Source organism: Pantherophis guttatus, chromosome 1 (assembly GCF_059756535.1).
Source record: "Pantherophis guttatus breed Tessera chromosome 1, ASM5975653v1, whole genome shotgun sequence".
Lineage (NCBI taxonomy): Eukaryota > Metazoa > Chordata > Lepidosauria > Squamata > Colubridae > Pantherophis > Pantherophis guttatus.
Window position 1 is genome coordinate 324573217 of NC_142063.1, and position 14532 is coordinate 324587748.

General features: G+C 40.4%; 1 protein-coding gene across 4 annotated transcripts in view; it reads left to right on the forward strand.

Annotated features, from left to right (window-relative positions):
- The first annotated feature begins 609 nt into the window (after positions 1 to 609).
- Positions 610 to 14532, forward strand: part of HIP1 (huntingtin interacting protein 1) — a 79909-nt gene continuing 65986 nt past the window's right edge. Inside the window, exon 1 of one of the 4 annotated variants that reach the window (XM_034421063.3) lies at positions 610 to 1034. In XM_034421063.3, the coding sequence (XP_034276954.1) occupies positions 846 to 1034 (189 nt within the window). In that variant the 5' untranslated portion in view covers positions 610 to 845. The remainder of the gene's footprint in view (positions 1035 to 14532) is intronic. The other 3 variants (XM_034421064.3, XM_087883391.1, XM_087883388.1) reach the window with 3 other exon arrangements.

Below are 14532 nucleotides of genomic sequence, written 5' to 3' on the forward strand. Positions count from 1 at the left end.
GGCGTGACAGGGGAAGGATACTACAAAATCTCCATTCCTACCCCACTCCAGGGGAAGGATACTGCAAAATCCCCATTCCCTCCCCATTCTTGGGGGAAGGATATTGCAAAATCCCCATTCCCACCCCACTCTTGGGGGAAGGATATTGCAAAATCCCCATTCCCACCCCACTCTTGAAGGAAGGATATTCCCTCCCCGCTCTTGGGGGAAGGATATTGCAAAATCTCCATTCCCACCCCACTCCAGGGGAAGGATACTGCAAAATCTCCATTCCCACCCCACCCTGGGACCAGCCAGAGACGGTATTTCCTGGTTCTCCAAACTACTCAAAATTTCCGCTACCGGTTCTCCAGAATCTGTCAGAACCTGCTGGATTTCACCCCTGAATGTGGTTACACAAACAGTAATTTACTTTAGGTATGCAAACGCAGCAGGCAGACCTCAAGCAGCCACCCTTAAGGCTATGTGGAAGCAACACTTCCACCGCGCAGCATTTCAAGCGCTCCCTCAGTGGGCGGAGTTGGCGCACGTGCAAAAACCAGGCAGATTCTGCAGGGATAGCCAATCCCATCCGAGCAGACGCTCCTCTACCGCTGCCTTTCTCGCGACAGCATTCCTCCTTGGAGACGAGGCGTAGCGGCAAGGGGAGGGGGGGGAGGAATACGGGAGCGGGAAAGCGGGCAGGGAAAAAAAATTAAGGGGGCGTGTCCAGAAAGTTCGCCTCTTTGGACCCGAAGCCCAATTAGCGGCGTGGCCAAATGAATGGCAGCCTTTGAAAGCCAACCGGAGGAGCGGCATTGGCTAGTCCTGTCAAGAGCGCAAAGCGGGCCTTCTTCCACGCCGAGATGGAGCGCTCGAGTAGTTCCATCAGGGACGGCTCCAACCCGCTCGCCAAGAGTTTGCGGGGCCGCCGTCGGCTCTCGGCGCCGGCCTCGGCAACAGCCTTGAGCGGCGGAGGTGGCGCGGCCGCGCGGGCTGGTGCCGGAGGGGCCCTGGTGGATGTTGCCGAGCGCGACGCCTTCGAGAGAGGGCAGGTACCCGGCTGCGGGAAAAGAGTTTGCCGTGGGAAGCGGCGTGGAAGAGGAGGGAAAGTTGCCGGGGAAAGCGGAGTGGGTGGGTGGGGTGGGGTGATGCGTGTGTGTAGGTGGCACAAGGGGGGTCCGAAAGGATCAGGGTGTGGTTGGAACTTTTTACCAACTTTTCAGCTACTTTTGCAAACTTTCGGGCAAAAGTAACAAACTTTTGTTACGCGCTTTCATTGGCGGGTAACAAACTTCGACGGATTTTTAAGTGGGAAAGGGGACTTAATTTGTCATAAACCGGAATAAAGAACAAGTTTGAGCTTGGATGGAAATGTTTCAGTATTAACAGCTTCTCTTTCAATCCTTCCCTGCGTTTTGCCAGGGTCATTTTAGAGACTGGCTGTCACCCTTCAAAAAAGACACCCGGCTCCTCTTAACTAAAGGAGGAACATGGCTAGAAATATGGTAAAAAAATCACATAATTTTTTTCCCCCATTTAAAAAGCAAATAGCCCTAGGACACTCTTAAAAGGCTGGGCGGAGAAAGCTTGTACAGGTAGTCTTTGGCTTAGGACCACAGTTGAATCCCATATTTTTCACTTTTGCTAAGTGAGACATTTGTTAAGTGAATTTTGCTCCATTTTACCACCTCATGCCACAGTTGTTAAGTGAATCATTGCAGTTGTTAAATTAGTAACACGGTTGTTAAGTGAATCTGTCTTCCCCGTTGACTTTGCTTGTCAGAAGGTCACAAAATGTGATCACATGACCCCGGGACATTGCAATGGTCATAAATGCAAGTCAGTTGCCAAGCATCTGAATGTTGATCATGTGATTATGGGGATGTTACAGTAGTCATAAATTTGAAAAATGGTCATAAGTCACTTTTTTCAGTGCCATTGTAACTTCCAACAGTTATTAAATGAACTGTTGTAAGTCGAGGACTACCTCTAACTCCTTAGTGCAATGGATTCATTGCATTAAATTAAAGATCAGGGGGCTGGAGAAGTGGATGTAACTCAAGCAGACCATTTTAAAAAATTGTTTTAACCTATCTAAGAAGGTTAACAGTACAGCATCAACAAAATCACAACATTTATTTGTAAGCATTAATGGATGTGGCTAGAAATTATTGAATAACGATAATACTTTTTTCAATTCTGAAACAGTACTGTAACTATTCATCTGTTGCTTCAGAAGTTCAAAAAGAGCCCTATGATTTCTTGAAAATCAGTACTAGATACTGTTGTGATATGTAGTGAATATATACCACCAAGATAGGCAATGTAATGAACACTAATAAACTTTCAAATGCTATAGCCGATATTGTTACTTATGAAAATTAGTTGCCAAAATGGTGAAATGTATGCTTTCCTAATTCAGAGCATACTTTGGTGGGCAAGTTAGGCCAAGGCCAAACCACACAAGAGAGTTTTGTGGACCAGAGCACAAATGAATACAAGTCTGTATGTGGATGACCTATTTCTGGCTAGAAACAACTGGTAATGATAAAAATAAAAAGATGGATTGTTTATCATGAGACCTTTGCTCTAAGTCTTTTTTAGGTTGAGAGTGTCTTTGTCAAATTTTCCAGGTGGCTGGTTATGGGTTTTGGCAGACCAGATTGACAGAGTGGGAGTAGAAGTTACTCTTGCTTTACAGAACAACATTTCATATAACTGATGTTTTCCCCCCCTCTTGTATAAGAAAGTCTTCAGAGTTTGTGTGTGAACAAAAAAAAATAAATTATGAAACAAAATCCACTTTATGCTTTCTATTCTCCTGGTACGTAGGGTAGTATGCTAAGCCCTGATGGCATTTATGCTAAACGGAGGAACTTCATTCAGAAGTGTTGTGCTGCTATAGTTATATGGTTTACTTTTCTTGTATTACATATCTTCACTTTTTGGCTCTTCAGCCTTTGAGCAGAGGAAATAATTAGTGAGAGACCATAGAAAAACCATAGAAGCATGTTGCCTTCCTAGAGATTAATAAAAAAACCTACAACTAAATAAATTTTATAAATAAAGAAACTACAAATAAATAAATAAATAAAAGCTTTTCTATAGGTGTACAATGGTTAGTTGCACACTTCTTTTTTTGTTTTCTAGGGCTTGGTTTTTCTCAACTAAGCAGGTATTTATTTACAGTGCTAACCGTGGTAGAGAGCTGGCAAGAATCTTACTTATATCAGGAAAGCTGTTGCTCATGTCCCCTGTTAAACATTCTTATTTTCTGTTAGAATACCTAATTGTAAAGTTGCAGGATCAGGAATCCCAAACCAGGTGCTCTTTAAAGTTATTAGAATACAGTGTTTATCATTTGGCACTTCCAGCACTTGAATGTAGTGATAATCCAACATAAATCAAAGCACCAAGTTACAGAGCCAAGTTACAAGTGGCTAAACACCAATTTCTATAACAGCCTTTCTCAATTTAGGAATGTTCTTTGGGAATTCTGGAAATTTTGATCCCAACATATAGAGATTAAATCTTCTTGTGGGAGCCTATATTACAGTTTATTATGATATATGAAGTTAGCTGTTCGGTTGGCAGCACATCTAACTGCTGGAAACAAGTTGATTTCCTTGGGCAATGATTATTAATCCCAAATAACAAATATGTGAGGAATTTGATATGTTTGCTGTGACATGTATTCTGTTTACATCTTGTGGTATCATTGCTGTTGTTCAGGGACTGCACAGAGGTGAGCAAACTCTCTTGGTGCAATCTGGGAAGGTATATTGAGTGTGTGTGTGTGAAGTCTTCTGAAGGAGCTCTAAAATAAAGAAATAGGTATAGAAATAAAATTATTATTATTATTATTATTATTATTATTATTATTATTATTAAAATATAAGATGAAGTTTGTAAGAGTGAGTTTAAGAACGGTTTAAGGGTGGGCTGGCTTTTTCATGCTATAGGTGCATTTACTCATGCTGGTCTCCATAAATATTGAATAAACATGGATGGTCATGTATTAAAGGGGAGAGGTTACCTGAAAATCCACACAAATAGGTGGGATAATCTTATATGTAGAAGTCATTTCTACAATAGAGGAATCCTTTCACTTTTCTCACAAGGGAAACTAAAATGTTTTAATTTATTTTGCTTTATATAAATACTATTACCAGTATTTTTGAAGATTTTTTTTCCCTGTTAGGGAGTCAATAGTTGTTTGTTCTAGATTTATCTAGACAATACAAGATGTACATTTTGTTTGGCAGATACCCAATGTGTTATCCCTTGCTATATCAGCATTAAAAGAATCGTGCACAAATTAAACAGTATTGTTAGTTTTGCTTAAATTTTAGTTTTCTAAGTGATAAAACTTGAGGACACATGTTTCTTACTCCTAGCTATCTGTCAATATATATTGATTTGCTCTGAGCTCCTTGTGCAGTATGGGTGGCCATATAAGTCAAACAAATGTTGTCTATAGAAATCTGGCTTCTTTTAAAATGCTCTAACATTTAAACGGTTGTTTTAAACAGCTATTTAGGGTTTTTATTAATTTAATTTAATTTAATTTAATTTAATTTAATTTAATTTAATTTAATTTAATTTAATTTAATTAATTCAATTTATATGCCGCCCCTCTCTGAAGACTCAGGGCGGCTCACAATACATTCCAAAAAATCATTATAAAAAAAACATTTAAAAATTAAAAACATTAAAAATATTTAAAACTCATTCACGCCATTCATGGCCGGATCTCGCCAGATCACAAGAGCGAGATCAACTGCCCCAGGCCTGCCGGAAAAGCCAGGTCTTCACTGCTTTTCGGAAGGCCAATAGGGTGGGGATGGTCCGGACCTCAGGAGGTAACTGGTTCCAGAGAGCTGGGGCAGCCACAAAGAAGGCCCTCCCCCGCGGGCCCGCCAGCCAGCATTGTTTAGCTGACGGGACCCGGAGGAGACCAACTCTGTGGGATCTTACCGGTCACTGGGAGCTATGCGGCAGAAGGCGGTCTCGAAGATAATCTGGCCCTTAAAAACAATATATTTTTAAGAGAATAAAAACATTACAAATTTTGAAAGAAAAAAGTAAGGAAAGTAAGATAATAAGTAAATGAAAAAGTGCAAAGAAATAGAGAAGCTGAAGAAATAAAATAAGAAAACGAAGGGAAAAGTTATAAAAAGACATCTTCCTATTTTCTTGAAGCAAGTACAAGTACACATATATTTTACCCTCTTTTTCTAAAGTTACAATATAATTTTCTTATTTTCATAGTTTATCCTTTCTAATCCTCAAACCCATAAGTCACAAGTTCAGTTTTTTTTTTCCAGCAAAAAACCCATAAGGGATTTCTAGTCATTATCAAATGTAATTGTCCTTTCTGTAATCAAACAAGTCAATTTTGCTATCTTTGCTACTACTGTCTTCAATAGGCATTAGTCCACTCTGGGTATTAGAGTCTTTCTATTTTTGTGCATATAATAATGTCACCACAGTTATATATAAAATCTTCTATAACTCGCTTCTAATTGTCTCTCCAGCAATCCCAACAAGAAAAGTTCTGCTTTCAATTGAATATTAATATTTAAAGTTAATTGTATCACTGTGTGTATTTGTATCCATTTTTGGGCTTTTTTGCAAGCCCATCAGGCATGCTAAAATGGCCCTTCATGTTTCCACATTTTCAGCATACATTTGAAGTAATTATAAAAGAGTATCTTGTAATATGATATGGTAGAACTATGTAATCATTTTAGACCCAGAAAACCTGATGAATCTGGATGATTTCCTGCATTTGGGGGGTGGGGGGGGGGTTCATTTCATCCTCTACAATATTGTGAAGTCTTGATTGACATTATTGTTCCTAAGCATTTCCTGCCCTTTTACAGAGTTCTGCCATCCCCTTTACTAGAGAGCTAATCTCAATGAGGAAGATAGAACATCAGCTATAGTACTTGTGAATTGTCTCAGGATGCAGCAGATTGAGCACACAGTCTGTTTAAATAGAGAAAGCAATGAAGAACGTTATTACTTCACTGCCTTCATTGCTTCTGCATGGAACAACATGGCATTGCTTTTTCATATTATGAATCAACTCCTTTACTAAAATTTTAAGCGGAGGACTGAAACAATTTATAATCCATCATGGACAATAAATTAATAAATTTAATTCTGAATAAATTGGCCTTGGAGTCTAATGTTGGGGGAAGTCACAGGAATATAACTTGGCAACCACTTATGCGGTTATTTGGATTCTTTGGGGCTTGTAAATCTCAAGGAAGTCAGCAAGATGTATAGAGAAATTTGGACTGCCTTCCTACTCAACACTTGCTCTGCCTAGTTGTTTAATTTGACCAAGATGAGACTGGCCCCTTGAAGAAGGAGACGATCTATTCCCTTGCAGATGGATTACATTTACCCAAAAGATTTATGAGGTTGTAGTTCAGCTTCAAATACTCCATTTACTGGAAAGATCAATGAGAAGGCAGTGACCTTGGAATTTCAGACCCAATTGAATGATATTGATTGTCTGATTGCCAACTGAAAAGGGCAGTTCGAGTATGTTGCTGTCGTCACTTGTTTTATTGTATGGGTGAATGGGAGGACAGTCCTGCTAGTTCATTCTGGTGGCTTTCAGTATGGTATACAGCAGTGGTGGGTTGCTCCCGGTTTGCAAGAACCAATAGTAAAAATTTGTAGTAGTTTGGAGAACCGGTAATAACATTGGCTGGCCACACACCCGAACCTGTCCCCGGCCCGGTTCCCGTTTGCTTACCCCACCCACCTCATCAGAGGCTTTTTTTTTTTTCTTTTACTTTTAAAAGCATTTTTTCTACAACCTCTTCGGTCGAAAAAATACTTTTAAAAGTACAAAAAAAAAAAAGCCTCTGATGATCGTGCGGCTCAGCTGGGATTGTCAGAGGCTTTTAAAAGCATTTTTTTCTGCAACCTCTTCAGCTGAAGAGGTTGTAGGAAAAAAATGCCTTTAAAAGCCTCTGGCGATCCCAGCTGAGTTGCCTGATTGTCAGTGGCTTTTAAAAGCATTTTTTGCTGCAACCTCTTAAGGTCTTAAAAAAAAAGGTTGGCCATGCCCACCCAGTCACATTACCCCCACCACCAAGCCACGCCTACAAAATAAGCTATGCCCACAGAACCGGTAGTAAAAAAAATTAGAACCCATCCCTGGTATATAGTATCAATGCAAAATTGCTAGGAAATTCAGAATTTTGCAAAATTGTGAAATTTGGTGAAATTCAACTCAACTATGGTCTATTCCAGGAAGCAATCAGTACACTAGTATTTCGTCTAAGTTTAGTAATGAGCCAGATGAGGAGAACAAAGTAGTATTAAATTTGGACAAGATGGATGTTGGTAAATGAAAAAAATGGACTTGGAAATTGAGGTTTTGCCTGTTTACATGCCTCCAGAAAGAGCAGTTCCATAACCTAGGAGTTCTTCATCCTCATCTGTCACAGGTTCTCAGGTTCATAGTAAGGAAGATATTTGCACCACCTATGTCCCTTCCTAGGCTTGTTGGACTTGCTGGCAATTATCCATATCCTGGCTATATTATGCATCAACTATTGCAACATATATCACATATTGCCTTAGTGTCTAAAAGTGTCAATAAGTGAAAGATGCAGCTATGCTTGTAAACTTGTATTCCACAAATAACATAAAGAAACAAAAAAATCTACCTCCCTTAACTGTAAGTTGCTTACCGAGCATTATTTAAGATGTTGATATTTCTTTAAGTTGATATACCACCAACTATCAGAAGTTTACAAGAAACAAACACTTTTAAATCAAAACAATAACAGTTAAAGTAACAAAACAACAAAGCAAGTAAAAATCAACAGTTAACACTATAAGATTCCTTGACTCTGCAGGGAGTGCATTTCAGAGATTTGATAAGGCAAGAGTGAAAGCTTGATCCAGAGTCACATCTGGTCCAGATGTGCCAGCTGCAACATTTGCAGATCTCAATACAAAATTATATAGAAAGAGATGCTATTTCAAGTAGTCCCAGTCTAAGCCATACTGGGTGTTAATTGTAATAAGCAAGACTTTGTATTCTGCTCAGAAAATAATTGGCAGCTAGCTCTGTACTTTATGCCTAGGTAAAGTATTGCATGGGATTTTCTTATTTCTAGGAATAATCTGGTTGCTGAGTTTTATATCAATTGAAATTTCCAGATGCTAAACACAAGCAGTCCTATTTAGAGCAGGTTACTATAGTCAAACCTAAAATCTAAACTACTTACAAACTGACCAGCCAAGAGATTGCCTTTCTCATTGTGAACTTTCCTGGCTTTAGGTTCTGCAGGACGGGTTACTTAGAAAATAACTAGGTTATCTATAATAAGGTTGCTAGACAACCTTATTTTTAGTATGAAGGACCATATTCTTGGCTTTTCTTATATTGCTCCTGGATTATGGAATGTGCTCCATGGATGTTGCATCTTTGACTCCAGACTTTTAATCATAGATTAATGTTTGTACTTTGATTTATATTTTACTATTTCAATATATTGTTAATTGTCTTTGTTTGTTAGAATAGAAAGATAGGATATGTAGTACATTGGATATGAAGTTAAAAATAAAAAATCATCTACAAATAAATCACAAGGTACTTCATCCAAGATGGTATCTCTACTTAAGTAAGCAAATATTAATTGGCCAACAAGGAAATATACCAAAAGAGAAATGCCTTTAAAAATAGTTGATCAATTGACTAGATTTTGATTAACTAATTTGGATACCACTGAAAATTAATTATGAAGTATGGCAGTGATCTGAATTGGGAATGGGTATACAGATGGCACAGGCTTGCTAAAGGACAGTTAAGAATAGTTTCATTAAGGATGAATGGTATTCTCATAGTAGTATTTTCATTTTTTGTGACTTTCACCACATGTGAATATAATAAATCCATTGCATGTGAGGATAAGCTACTTCCTTTAAGGCATACAGATTCTGAAAACTGAAGTTATAACTTCTGATAAAAATAACTCCATTATTGTGGCCACTATTGACAGCCATCAATTTGTGTTCAGAAGATAATACATTAAATATTTATTATGCAGAAATAAAGCAGCTTTTAACAAACAAGAGAGGGGTGGGAGGGAAAAAACATCTTAGGGTTTAGTGGTTTTTTCCAGCAAAGATAGCACTATGTTTTCTAGAAAGTGCATGGGGTTATTCTGACTTTTATCTACTTGAAAACAGACCAATAAAATGATTTTGGAGAAGCTAATACTGTATCAGATGATGGGATTTATGTAGTAAATGTGTTAAACATGAAGTATTTGTTATCTTCGATATGAAAGAGTGCGTTGCTCACTGATCTTGATGGTCATAGTGCAGAACTATCATAGGCACACTATCAAGCGGATTTATAACAGGTAAAATTTTCAGCACACGGAATACACAGAAAAGGATCAAACTGTGGCTAAGGGCAGTTTTATATTGAAGTCCAAACTAAAGGAAATAATTGTATAATTTCATCTTTTTAGAGCATTTTATTTAATTTTCTTAGAGGTCTAGTGAGAGGAGTACTCTGTAATTCAAAAATTAGGTTTGCATATTATGCTAGAAACCATAATATGATTAGTTCAGCTTTAGCTTTATTACATACATATACACTTATACCTTTTTTCTGAGCACTAAAGGTGGGTGTACTTAGGGCCTCTCCACAATATTATTCTTCAGAGATTTGTTGGGCTACAAGAGTATTACTGGTACAGAATCACATAATGAGCTCTGTGGTCAAGTGGTGTCTTGATACAAGTCTAACAATTACAATTATGGTTTACATAATTGTTTAGTGTTAAGTGTCTTTATATTCAACAAGCTATGTGTAAACAAATCATGGCTTATCATGATTGATGAACTTCAACCATTAAGCATCACAGTCACTCAAACAAATGTGCTGTTAACAGAGCCATTGAGCTGGATAGGGTCTACCATCTTGTCAAGTGCCTCACTCCCAAACCCCAAAGCAGATGAAAAAGACCAAAATGGAGGCAACAGCACCTCCAAGAATCAATTGATCTACACCTCATGGGAAATATTCGTTCCATCAACCAACTCCTCTAAGATCATATCTGATGCAGATGACAAATGCTACAAGACAACACCATCCCCCTCCTGCCCTTTCTAAGGAAGCCTCATGGGGAAATGGAGTGAAACATCTGCCAGAAGCCTGCTTAGTATGTCAGTATTAATCCCCTAAAGTCTGGAGAATTTGACCACAAAGTATGTGCAGTACAGCAAACCTGGACCATCTTCTGTTCGAAAAATACATAACCTATTGGGTTAAATTGAGCTATGCCCAATTCGTGTTTTTTATCAGGTTTTTGAAGATTCTCTTGAGAGTCCCTTGGCTGAAATGAGAATATTGTAATCATGAAAGAAGGCTACATTGTTATCATTAATGGAAGAACCGTTAGAAAGAAATAAGAACAAGTCTGGGATTTCATGAATTTCTATATGCTGCTCCTACAGAATTTTGGATTGCAAAATTGGAGCTTTATTGTGAGATTGGCGGCTATATAAATGCAAGAAATAAGTAATTTTTAAGCATGCTGTTGATCACTTATTTTTCAAAATTCAGGGATATACTGTTTCTCATACAGGCTATCCAGAATGCAATTTTTGGACAACTTGTTCAAAAACTCTCATGTTTCTGAAGTCTAGGATGAGCAAAGAAAATAAGTACAAATAACTTTCAGAACAGAGACAAGTATGCGAGCAATAGCATGATACATATGTTTCTTTGTTATGCATTGAGAGTAGGCTGCATTGGCTGGAGTTTGTAGTATTCTGAAATCGGTCTTTATACTTCTGTATTTGATGCTAAATGTCAAAATTTCAGATGATCCCATTTTTTTTTTGTTCAAGGCAGGTAAGTGTTCGGTCCTGGTCACACTCATTAATTGAATGTGTGGTGATAAACATTGTCCCAATAGAAGACATAGCAAATGCTTCAGAAAATTATTGAAAACTCTTCTTTCATAATATGATTTAAAATTTCTCCTTTCTTTTCTTCCATTGCTCTTCCCCCCCCCAGAATAATCATCATGTGTGTTTCCATTTAACCCCTATAAATTCTGCATTCAGCCATTTGGAGTTGTCTAGTAGACTCCAAATATATTTTTCCTTCCTGATTCTTTTTTCATTATTAATGAAACATTAATGTCCATGGTTCTGATTTTTATAAATAAAAAGCAGTAAGTGAATGCTGCTGATTTATTGATTAAAGGTCAGATCCCCCTAATCGCTGAGATTTTCTGGGTTGGTAACTGAAAAGACAGTTTTGCTCCTCATTACATCCTCTATTGAGCAAGTAGCCCAGCTTGACATCTGTCATTTTTTCTTTCAGAAAAAGACCATTGAAGAAAATATGGTGACTAGCACAATGCATTTTGATAAGTAGCGTTAAAGAGGCTTTCATCTGGAACATTTCTTGACATAAAACATAAGCTAAAAGCCAATGGCAATCCTGAGAAGCAGAAGCAATATTTGGGAGCTATAGGCATCTCTGCTATCACGTTTTTCTTAAAGCTTGTTTTTTTCTCAAATATACAGCTACAACTTAATAACATTTTTAATGTTTCTATTTGATTTGTTTGATTTAAGCAGTGGAATTCACATACTGTTGACATCTGTTTTCTGACAAGTTAATCCTAATACTTTTGAAGGAAATTAAATATAATTCATGTCTATTTGTTATAGTCTTTTCTAATACTTTTGTTTTAGAAGCACATTAATTGTCTGGAATATTTTTGGCAGGAGTTTGACTTTATGAAAAAATAAGAAAAAGAGAAGAATTCAGATAGGGATATGGTAAAGAGAATATGCCCTTTCATTACTGTTTAAAAACAAATTTTGGTTGCTCATGTATGTTCTACTTGCTGTATAGAGAAACAGTCTTCATGAGATTAATGCTTTCTAATTATTTTGAAATGCCTTCCCCCCCCCCCGTAAACTCCATTTTTTAGGACTTATGTCTGAGGTATGTTCTTCAAAAAATGCAAGTAGCTAATGCTAAATAAGTGTAACATTAAAAATAAACTAATGGTATTCAATACATTCATGTTTTTATACAATAAGGGTCCCATAAAGATAATACATGGTATTATCATATAAACAATACCTATATTTATTTTATTTTTATTTTATTTTATTTAATCAAATTTCTATACCGCCCTACTCCCGAAGGACTCAGGGCGGTGAACAGCCAAGATAAAATACAGATAATACAAATATTAAAAATCCCTTAAAATTATTAAATGTTTTGGCCGAAACACAGATTAAAACACCCAATTTATAAAATCACGAATTTAAAAATTTAAAAATTTAAAAGAGGGGAGTTAGGCCAGGCCAGCTTGCTGAAATAAAAAAGTTTTGAGAGCATGGCGAAACGTGCGCAGGTCCGGGATCCTCCGTATCTCTGGGGGGAGCTCGTTCCAGATGGTAGGTGCCCCCAAAGAGAAGGCTCTCCCCCTGGGGGCCGCCAGTCGACACTGTTTGGCTGACGGCACCCTGAGGAGCCCCTCTCTATGGGAGCGTACTGGTCGGTGAGAGGCTATTGGTAGCAGAAGGCGGTCTCGTAGATACCCCAGTCCGATGCCATGGAGCGCTCTAAAGGTGGTAACCAAAACCTTGAAGCGCACCCGGAAGACCACCGGGAGCCAGTGCAGCTCGCGCAGGAGGGGGGTCACATGGGAGCGCCACGTCGCTCCCATAACCACCCGCGCAGCCGCATTCTGGACCAGCTGGAGCCTCCGGGTGCTCCTCAAGGGGAGCCCCATGTAGAGAGCATTGCAGTAGTCCAAGCGGGAAGTAACGAGAGCATGAGTGACCGTATTTAACGAGTCCTGATCCAGAAAGGGACGCAACTGGCGAATCAGGCGGACCTGATAAAAAGTCCCCCTGGCCACGGCCGTCATGTGCTCTTCTAAAGACAGCCGTGAGTCCAGGAGGACACCCAAGTTGCGAACCCTCTCCGTGGGGGCCAATGACTCGCCCCCAATAGTCAGTAATGGCACCAACTGACTATATCGGGATGTCGGAAACCACAGCCACTTGGTCTTGGATGGGTTGAGCCTGAGTCTGTTTCTCCCCATCCAGATCCGCACGGCCTCCAGGCACCGGGACATCACTTCAAGGGCATTATTGGGGTGGTCCGGGGTGGAGATGTACAGCTGAGTATCATCAGCGTACTGATGGTACTTCACCCCGAAACCACAGATGATCTCACCCAGCGGCTTCACATAAATGTTGAACAGAAGGGGCGAGAGGACTGACCCTTGTGGCACCCCACATACAAGGGGCCTCGGGGTCAACCTCTGCCCCCCTGTCAACACAGACTGCGACCGGTCAGAGAGAAAAGAGGAGAACCACCGTAGGACAGTGCCCCCCACCCCTAACTCCTCTAGCCGGTGCAGCATGATACCATGGTCGATGGTATCAAAAGCCGCTGAGAGGTCTAATAGGACCAGGACAGAAGAACAACCCCTGTCCCGAGCCCTCCAGAGATCATCAACCAACGCGACCAATGCCGTTTCCGTGCTGTACCCAGGCCTGAAGCCCGACTGGAACGGATCCAGATACGACGATTCATCCAGGTACTGGGGGAGCTGTCGCGCTACCACACTCTCAACAACCTTCGCAACGAAGCGAAGGTTGGAGACTGGACGATAATTTGCCAACACTGCCGGGTCCAGGGAAGGCTTCTTGAGGAGAGGCCTCACCACCGCCTCTTTCAAGGCGGCAGGGAAGACACCCTCACTCAAGGAAGCATTTATAATCCCCTGGAGCCAGCCTCGTGTAACCTCCCGAGAGGCCAGCACCAACCAGGAGGGACACGGGTCCAGTAAACATGTGGCTGCGCTCAGTCTGCCCAGTATCCTGTCCACGTCTTCGGGCGTCACAGAATCAAACTCTTCCCAGATAATACTCACAAGACCTGCCTCTGTCCTCCCCGCTGAATCTACCCAGTCAGAGTCCAGGTGTTCCCGAATCTGAGCGATTTTGTCATACAGATACTGTACAAAATCCTCGGCTCTACCCTCCAAGGGGTCCTCCCGCGCTTCCTGGTGGAGCAGGGAGCGGGTCACCCTAAACAGGGTGGCCGGGCGATTATCTGATGACGCAATAAGAGTGGCAAAATAGTTATACTTCGCCACTTTTATCGCCACCAGGTAGGTCTTAATATGAGACCTTACCAGTGTTCGGTCAGATTCAGAATGGCTGGCCCTCCAACCACTCTCCAGGCGTCTTTTCTGGCGCTTCATCTCCCTCAGCTCCTCGGTGAACCAAGGAGCCAGGCGAGATCGACGCCGGGTCAGAGGCCGCAAAGGCACGACCCAATCCAAAGCTCCAGCGGCCGCCCTATCCCAGGCGGCCACCAGCTCCTCAGTCGAGCCGTGTGCCAGAGCCTCAGGAAATGGCCCAAGCTCCGTCTGGAACCTATCAGGATCCATCAGGTGCCTGGGGCGGTACCACCTCAATGGTTCCGCCTCCCTGCGGCGGGGTGCGGCGGTTCGA